Source organism: Pseudorasbora parva, chromosome 25 (assembly GCF_024679245.1).
Source record: "Pseudorasbora parva isolate DD20220531a chromosome 25, ASM2467924v1, whole genome shotgun sequence".
Lineage (NCBI taxonomy): Eukaryota > Metazoa > Chordata > Actinopteri > Cypriniformes > Gobionidae > Pseudorasbora > Pseudorasbora parva.
Genome location: NC_090196.1, coordinates 34,802,295 through 34,811,940, shown reverse-complemented (window position 1 = coordinate 34,811,940; position 9,646 = coordinate 34,802,295). Strand labels below are relative to the sequence as shown.

The 9,646-nt window shown below is 47.1% G+C and overlaps 1 protein-coding gene across 1 annotated transcript in view; it reads left to right on the top strand.

Annotated features, from left to right (window-relative positions):
• Positions 1–9,167, top strand: part of tmem117 (transmembrane protein 117) — a 72,275-nt gene extending 63,108 nt beyond the window's left edge. Inside the window, exons 7-8 of the mRNA XM_067436356.1 lie at positions 1,865–1,994; positions 8,218–9,167. Coding sequence (XP_067292457.1) covers positions 1,865–1,994; positions 8,218–8,858 — 771 coding nt within the window. The 3' untranslated portion in view covers positions 8,859–9,167. The remainder of the gene's footprint in view (positions 1–1,864; positions 1,995–8,217) is intronic.
• The last annotated feature ends 479 nt before the right edge of the window (positions 9,168–9,646 follow it).

Here is a 9,646-nt window from a genome sequence, read left to right as displayed (position 1 = left end):
GTGAGTAAGTGTGTGAGTGAGAGTGAGTGAGAGTGTGAGAGTGAGTGTGTGAGTGAGAGTGTGAGAGTCTGAGAGTGAGAGTCTGAGAGTGAGTGTGAGAGTGAGTGAGAGTGTGAGAGTAAGTGTGTGAGTGAGAGTCTGAGAGTGAGTGTGTGTGTGAGAGTGAGTGTGTGTGTGAGAGTGAGTGTGTGTGTGTGTGTGTGTGTGTGTGTGTGTGTGTGTGTGTGTGTGTGTGTGTGTGTGTGTGTGTGTGTGTGTGTGTGAGATATCTCCGCTCTCTTCTGTCCGTGTTCGGCCCGTGTGACGGTTAATCTCGGCGGCCGCTGTGACGTTCCTGATGTTTTATTCAGTGCCTAATTAACTCAGAGACCCAGAACGGCCGCGAGCCGCTGGGATTCACAAGGCTTTCATTTGAAGCCCTTCCGTTGGGTTCTGCCGTAGTTTAAGGCTCATTGTGTATAACGCCGTTATCATGGACGCCAATGAGCTGAGACCACGAGCTGCAGAGGAGCTGTAATTATTGCGGCTCCTCGTTTGCTCTTCGCTAAGTCTCAGAGAATTAAAAAACTCAGTTCTGAAAACACAGGCCGGCGTTATTCTGCATTTCTTCGGCTTAATTTGGTTGTTTTTGCGTCTCGATCCTCTCATACATTGCCTCAGTTGTATTGATTGTGTGTGACGCGTTCCCCAGCGCAAACTTTACACACCTCCGAATTCATTTTTGATCTCTTAGAAATGAAATCAAACAGAAAAGTACAACAGAGACCATGAGACATGATTCAGACACACACGCACACACACACTCTCACTCACCCTCACTGACAAACACACACACACACACACTCTCACCCTCACTCACAAACTCATCCTCATGTATTCAGACACACTCACGCACACACACACTCACCCTCACATACTCACACACACTGACACACACCCTCACGCACTCACACACACACACTGACACACACACTCTCACCCTCACCCACAAACTCACCCTCATGTATTCAGACGCACACACACACCCATACACTCACACTCACGCACACACTCACCCTCACGTACTCACGCACACTGACACACACCCTCACGCACTCACACACACACACACACTCACCCACAAACTCACCCTCATGTATTCAGACACACACACACACACACACACACACTCTCACCCTCACTCACAAACTCACCCTCATGTATTCAGACACACTCACGCACACACACACTCACCCTCACATACTCTCACACACTGACACACACCCTCACGCACTCACACACACACACTGACACACACACTCCCACCCTCACCCACAAAACTCACCCTCATGTATTCAGACACACACACACCCATACACTCACGCACACACTCACCCTCACGTACTCACGCACACTGACATACACCCTCACGCACTCACACACACTCACGCACGCACACACACTTACGCACGCACGCACACTCACCCTCACATTCACCCTCACACACACAGACACACACACACACTCACCCTCACCCACAAACTCACCCTCACATACTCTCACACTCACCCTCATGTACTCTCTCTCACACACACACACACAACCTCATTTACACACACACACACACACACACACACACACTCACACACTCACCCTTGCACACTTACTCACACTCTCAAACACTAACAAACACTCACCCTTACACACTCACCCTCACATACTCACACACACCCTAATGCACACACACACTCACCCTCACGTACTCACACGCACACACTCACCCACACATGCATACACACACAGCCTCACTAACACACACACATACTTTCTCTGCGCGTGTGTGCGTGCGTGTGTGTGATCTGCAGCTCTGCCCTTGTGTTTCCAGGACTGGGAGTTTCCTCACTTCATGGGCGATCTGGACATGAACCTGCCGGGTCTGTCCACCACTCAGCTGAAGATCCGCCTGCCCGTTTGCAAACGCGTCTTCAAGGAGGAATACCACATCCACATCACCGGTAAATCAGCACACTCTCATTAAAGGGTTAGTTCAGCCAGAAATGAAATGTCTGTCATTAACTCCTCTCCCTAATGTCGCTCCACACCCGTAAGACCTCCGTTCATCTTCACACACAGTTTAAGATATTTTATATTTAGTCCGAGAGCGTATGCAAGTGTATGCACACTATACTGTCCATGTCCAGAAAGGGAATAAAAACATCATCACAGTAGTCCATATGAGACATCAGTGGGTTAATTAGAGTCTCTTGAAGCATCCAAAATACATTTGGGTCCAAAAATAACAAAAACTACGACTTTATTCAGCATTGGCTTCTCTTCCGCGTTTGTGTTCAATCCTCAAATAAAGATTCAAACGGTTATGAATCAGCGAATCGATTCATGATTCGGATCGCGTGTCAAACTGCTGAAATCACGAGACATTGGCGATCCGAATCATGAATCGATTCACTGACTCATAACCGTTTGAATCTTTACTTTATATTAGGGGTGTAACGGTACACAAATTTGACGGTATATCTCTAGATATCTCTCTCACACACACACACACACACACACACTTTTACAAAATTGCTTTATTTTTATTCAAAAGTGGTTTACTGAAAGAAATGTGTGTCTCTCCTTAAGTGAATTCAATTATAACAAAAGGTTTCTCAGAGATAATGGTGTAAACTCTATCGGGAGCTCTTACTTAGGCCCCCGATCACACAGAACGCGTTTTTGCAGCGAGAGGCGCCTTTTGTGAATGGATTTCGGTTGGCAGAGAGCGTTATGCATATTATGCGCGCTGCTTATGTGCCCTGGGGGCCTCGCGTGTAAACCGCTTGTTGCGTCTCGCGTTTAAACCGCTTGTTGCGCCTCGCGTTTAAACGGCTTGTTGCGCCTCGCGTTTAAACCGCTTGTTGCGTCTCGCGTTTAAACCGCTTGTTGCGGCTCGCGTTTAAACCGCTTGTTGCGTCTCGCGTTTAAACGGCTTGTTGCGTCTCGCGTTTAAACCGCTTGTTGCGTCTCGCGTTTAAACCGCTTGTTGCGTCTCGCGTTTAAACCGCTTGTTGCGCCTCGCGTTTAAACCGCTTGTTGCGCCTCGCGTTTAAACCGCTTGTTGCGCCTCGCGTTTAAACCGCTTGTTGCGTCTCGCGTTTAAACCGCTTGTTGCGTCTCGCGTTTAAACCGCTTGTTGCGCCTCGCGTTTAAACCGCTTGTTGCGCCTCGCGTTTAAACCGCTTGTTGCGTCTCGCGTTTAAACCGCTTGTTGCGCCTCGCGTTTAAACCGCTTGTTGCGCCTCGCGTTTAAACCGCTTGTTGCGCCTCGCGTTTAAACCGCTTGTTGCGTCTCGCGTTTAAACCTCTTGTTGCGCCTCGCGTGTAAACCGCTTGTTGCGCCTCGCGTTTAAACCGCTTGTTGCGCCTCGCGTGTAAACCGCTTGTTGCGTCTCGCGTTTAAACCGCTTGTTGCGCCTCGCGTTTAAACGGCTTGTTGCGTCTCGCGTTTAAACCGCTTGTTGCGCCTCGCGTTTAAACCGCTTGTTGCGCCTCGCGTTTAAACCGCTTGTTGCGCCTCGCGTTTAAACGGCTTGTTGCGCCTCGCGTTTAAGCCGCTTGTTGCGTCTCGCGTTTAAGCCGCTTGTTGCGCCTCGCGTTTAAACCGCTTGTTGCGCCTCGCGTTTAAACCGCTTGTTGCGTCTCGCGTTTAAGCCGCTTGTTGCGTCTCGCGTTTAAACCGCTTGTTGCGCCTCGCGTTTAAGCCGCTTGTTGCGTCTCGCGTTTAAACCGCTTGTTGCGCCTCGCGTTTAAACCGCTTGTTGCGTCTCGCGTTTAAACCGCTTGTTGCGCCTCGCGTGTAAACCGCTTGTTGCGCCTCGCGTTTAAACCGCTTGTTGCGCCTCGCGTTTAAACCGCTTGTTGCGCCTCGCGTGTAAACCGCTTGTTGCGTCTCGCGTTTAAACCGCTTGTTGCGCCTCGTGTTTAAACGGCTTGTTGCGTCTCGCGTTTAAACCGCTTGTTGCGCCTCGCGTGTAAACCGCTTGTTGCGCCTCGCGTGTAAACCGCTTGTTGCGTCTCGCGTTTAAACCGCTTGTTGCGTCTCGCGTTTAAACCGCTTGTTGCGCCTCGCGTGTAAACCGCTTGTTGCGTCTCGCGTTTAAACCACTTGTTGCGTCTCGCGTTTAAACCGCTTGTTGCGCCTCGCGTTTAAACGGCTTGTTGCGTCTCGCGTGTAAACCGCTTGTTGCGTCTCGCGTTTAAACCGCTTGTTGCGCCTCGCGTTTAAACGGCTTGTTGCGTCTCGCGTGTAAACCGCTTGTTGCGTCTCGCGTTTAAACCGCTTGTTGCGCCTCGCGTTTAAACGGCTTGTTTCGCCTCGCGTTTAAACCGCTTGTTGCGTCTCGCGTTTAAACCGCTTGTTGCGCCTCGCGTTTAAACCGCTTGTTGCGTCTCGCGTTTAAACCGCTTGTTGCGCCTCGCGTTTAAACCACTTGTTGCGCCTCGCGTTTAAACCGCTTGTTGCGCCTCGCGTTTAAACCGCTTGTTGCGCCTCGCGTTTAAACGGCTTGTTGCGCCTCGCGTTTAAACCGCTTGTTGCGTCTCGCGTTTAAACCGATTGTTGCGCCTCGCGTTTAAACCGCTTGTTGCGTCTCGCGTTTAAACCGCTTGTTGCGTCTCGCGTTTAAACCGCTTGTTGCGTCTCGCGTTTAAACCGCTTGTTGCGTCTCGCGTTTAAACCGCTTGTTGCGTCTCGCGTTTAAACCGCTTGTTGCGCCTCGCGTTTAAACCGCTTGTTGCGCCTCGCGTTTAAACCGCTTGTTGCGCCTCGCGTTTAAACCGCTTGTTGCGTCTCGCGTTTAAACCGCTTGTTGCGCCTCGCGTTTAAACCGCTTGTTGCGCCTCGCGTTTTTGAAGGAGCGCTCCAAGTGCATGAAGTTGAAAAAAAGTCAACTCTGAGCGGAAAAGTGCCCGACGTCATCGCGTTTATTTTCTGTTGTCCAATCGAATGAATGAAGAGGCGGGCCTTCCGTTGTGTTGACCGTTACAGTGATTTGACTGACAGTACAGGTGATTCGGGGGTTGCCTAGCAACACTAAAGCGCACTGCTCATTTTTGAATGAAAAAACGCCAACCAAAAAAGGCAGTGCAGTGCGCCTCGCGTTTTCGAACCTGAAAAACGCGCTCTGTGTGATCGGGGCCTTAGACTGCATTGTAATGTTCAGAGCCGAACGTTTTTTCATTAAGACCCACTGAAATCAAAATTAAGTTTTTTAGCTTTTAGTGTGACTATGTTAGCCTTAAAGTTATGAATGTGGTGTGTGTGTGTGTGTGTTTCAAAACAATGACAACATTTGTATTTAGGAGATATAAGATTTGTGTATCGTTACACCTCTAATATATAGTGATGGCCGATTTCAGAACAAAGCTTCGAACCGTTATGATTCAGTGAATCGATTCATGATTCGGATCTCCAATGTCTCGTGATTTCAGCAGTTTGACACGCGATCTGAATCATGAATCGATTCACTGACTCATAACGGTTCGAAGCTTTGTTCTGAAATCGGCCATCACTATATAAGTCGTTATTTAGTGTTTTTGCGCACTAACTCTATTCTGGCCTCTTCATCAATGATTGTAGAGCCGCTGTAGTGAGATGGGCTTTGTAACAACGTCTTTAGTGCCTTTATGGGTCTTGAGAGAGGAAATGACATTGGTGTCAATGAAGGCCTTTCTGAGCCATCGGATTTCAACACTAATATCTTCATCTGTGTGTGAAGATGAGCGGAGGACTGACGGCTGGCCAACCACAGGAGGAATTAATCACACAATTTACAGTTTTGGCTGAACTAACCCTTTAAGTAGGGCACGTCCAGTACAGCATGAACACACTGATGCCAGTGAATCAAGTGTTAGTGCTAACCTGGCGTTCGGGACAGGGCGGATGAATGAATCCCTTTCCCAGAGGGACCTGCTGTCAGAATATTAGCTCGTTAGACACATCTCTTTATAATGATGCGTTTGAAGGCAGCAGTCGTAATGCATACTAATTAGTATTTGCTCATCTGTAAACGAGCGTTTATATAATGGAGTCAGTAAATCTGCCTGTGTGTGTGTGTGTGTGTGTGTGTGTGTGTGTGTGTGTGTGTGTGTGTGTGTGTGTGTGAGTGTGTGAGTGAGTGAGTGAGTGAGTGTGTGAGTGTGTGAGTGTGTGTGTGTGTGTGTGTGTGTGTGTGTGTGTGTGTGTGTGTGTGTGTGTGTGTGTGTGTGTGTGTGTGTGTGTGAGTGTGAGTGTGTGTGTGTGTGTGTGTGTGTGTGTGGCTCACTGTAGTGAAGCCTGATGGCTGTGCTGGGAGAAGACAATCGCTCCCTCGAGGCGCGGGGAACGCAGAACTCTTTAACTTTATTGTTAGCATTCGACAGTAACCTCACAGGAGCGCATTAACAACGGCAGCCGTTAGAAACCTCACAAATACACTAGAGCTGTGCAACTTGGGGTTGCTATGCGGTTGTCAAGGTGTTTTGGGTGGTTACCAGGGTGTAGCTGTGTAGTTAATAAGATGTTCTGGGTGGTTACCAGGGTGTAACTATGCAGTTGTTAAGAAGTTTTTTGATGGTTACCAGGGTGTTGCTATGCAGTTGTTAAGATGTTTTGGATGGTTACCAGGGTGTTGTTATGCAGTTGTTAATATGATTTGGATGGTTACCAGGGTGTTGCTATGCAGTTGTTAGGGTGTTTTAGGTTATTACCAGATTGTTGTTATGCGGTTGTTAAGGTGGTTTGTGGGGTTGCCAGAATGTTATGCAGTTAGTAATGTGTTTTGGATGGTTACCAGGATGTTGCTATGCAGTTGTTAAGGTGTTTTGGGTGATTACCAGGTTGTTGTTATGCAGTTGTTAAGGTCTTTTAGGTGGTTACCAGAGAGTTATGCGGTTGTTAAGGTGTTTTAGGTGGTTACCCCAGGGTGTTGCTATGCAGTTGTTAAGGGGTTTTAGGGGGTTATCAGGCTGTTGCTATGCGGTTGTTAAGGTGGTTTATGTGATTAAATGAGTGTTGTTATGCGGCTGTTAAGGTCTTTTAGGAGGTTACCTGGGTGTTGTTATGCTGTTTTTAAGGTGTTTTAGGGGGTTACCAGGGTGTTGCTATGCGGTTGTTAAGGTGGTTTGTGTGATTACCTGGGTGTTGCTATGCAGTTGTTAAGGTGTTTTGGATGGTTACCAGAGAGTTGTGCGGTTGTCAAGGTGTTTTAGGTGGTTACCTGGTTGTTGTTATGCTGTTGTTAAGGTGTTTTAGGTGGCCACCCTAGAGTGTTGCTACACGGTTGTTAAGGTGGTTTGTGTGGTTGCCAGGATTTTATGCACTTGGTAATGTATTTTGGATGGTTACCAGGTTGTTGCTATGCAGTTATTAAGGTGTTTTGGGTGATTACCAGGGTGTTGTTATGCAGTTGTTAAGGTGTTTTGGGTGATTACCAGGGTGTTGCTATGCAGTTGTTAAGGTGTTTTGAGTGATTATGAGGGGGTTGCTTTGCAGTTGTTAAGGTATTTTAGGTGGTTACTCCAGGGTGTTGCTATGCAGTTGTTAAGGTGTTTAAAGTGATCATGAAGGTGTTGCTATTCGGTTGTTGAGGTGTTTTAGGTGGTTACCCCAGGGTGTTGCTATGCAGTTGTTAAGGTGTTTTAGGTGGTTACCCCAGGATGTTGCTATGCAGTGGTTGAGGTGTTTTAGGTGGTTACCCCAGGGTGTTGCTATGCAGTTGTTAAGGTGTTTTAGGTGGTTACCCCAGGGTGTTGCTATGCACTTGTTAAGGTGTTTTAGGTGGTTACCCCAGGGTGTTGCTATGCAGTTGTTAAGGTGTTTTAGGTGGTTACCCCAGGGTGTTGCTATGCAGTTGTTAAAGTGTTTTAGGTGGTTACCCCAGGGTGTTGCTATGCAGTTGTTAAGATGTTTTAGGTGGTTACCCCAGGATGTTGCTATGCAGTTGTTAAGGTGTTTTGAGTGATTATGAGGGTGTTGCTATGCGGTTGCTAGGGTCTTTTATGTAGTTTCCAGGATCTTATGCAGATGTTATGATGCTTTATGTAGTTGCCAGGATGTCGCAATGCAATAGCAAAGATGCTTCTGTACAGAGTTGCTAAAGTCTTTTCTGTACGTTGTGTAACAGTTGCTATGCAGAAATACTCTGGGATGAATTCCCAACAGGCTGATGTTCCATCTTCTGTTTGTTTTATACATTTCAGGTAAATGGTTTAATTACGGAATCATCTTCCTGGTCCTCATCCTGGACCTCAACATGTGGAAGAACCAGATCTTCTATAAACCCTATGAATACGGTCAGTACGTGGGTCCAGGAGAAAAGATCTACACGGTGGAGGATCCGGAGACGCTGACGGACTTCAACCGCAGCACGCTGACCTGGGCATGGCGCTCCACCAACATCGACCCTCGCACCAACCGCACATACGCCGAGAGGGACATGTTCCTCCACAGCAGATATATAGGCTCCAGTCTGGACGTGCAATGCCTGGCGTTCATCCCGAGTCTGGCGGCTTTCGTTCTCTGCGGGTTCTTCATCTGGCTTTTCGGCCGATTCCAAGACAGCGAGACGTTCCCCGAAAACCCAGACAAGAGCTACGAGCGCATCAAACGCAAGTCGCCGTCAGATTTAGGAGTCACGCCAGAGGAAGTGCACATCACCATGAGCGAGGCCATCAAGAGGAGCGGGACTCCAATGTTGCTTTTGGTAGACACTCATCATTTCGGGTCATCGAACAACTCCATGTCCCCATGTTCAAGCGAGACCCAGGAGACCCAGCCCAGTGTAGCAGACGACAGCACGGCCCATGAGGACACCGCTGATGTCCAAAAGCTGACCCTGTGACCTCAGCCAGAGATCAGATCAACAAATAGGAGAGACTCAACATTGTTTGGTGTCCGTCAGTCACACAAACTTCCAAAATAGGTTGCTGATTGGTACGGCTGCCCCCTAAGAGTTGACTAGACGAGGCTTAGTTGACCAAAAATGTATTAGTCACTCTCTGAAAAAAACTCAGGAGGGACAGATTGTAAACTGCGGGTCTTTGTGGAGATTAAAGTATGACAGGCAGGAAATCCAAATGTTCTCCCACACTGCAAAAAATGCTCTTCTTACTCAGTATTTTTGTCTTGTTTCTACTCCAAACATCTAAAGATTCTTAAAACAAGAAACATTTACTAGACAAGTACAAATTATTGTCTTGTTTTGGTAAAAAATAACTCAAAATGAAGAGAGTTTTTGCTTAAAATAAGATAAATAATCTGCCAATGGGGTGAGAAAAATAATCTTGTTTTCTGTTTGAATTAAGATTATTTTTCTCACCCCATTGGCAGATTATTGATCTTATTTTAAGCAAAAACTCTCTTCATTTTGAGTTATTTTTCCCCAAAACAAGACAGTATTTTGTACTTGTCTAGTAAATGTTTCTTAATGTAAGAATTTTTTGATATTTTGACTAGAAACAAGACAAAAATACTAAGTAAGAAAAGCATTTTTTTGCAGTGTAAAGCATTCAAAACGGACAGTCTCTCAATTCCGTTGAAATGAATCCCAGATTTTGATGACATTATCTCAGACTTCACACTCTCATCAAATCTTCTGTCCAATCAAAAAACTGGCTTTACCAAGAAAGG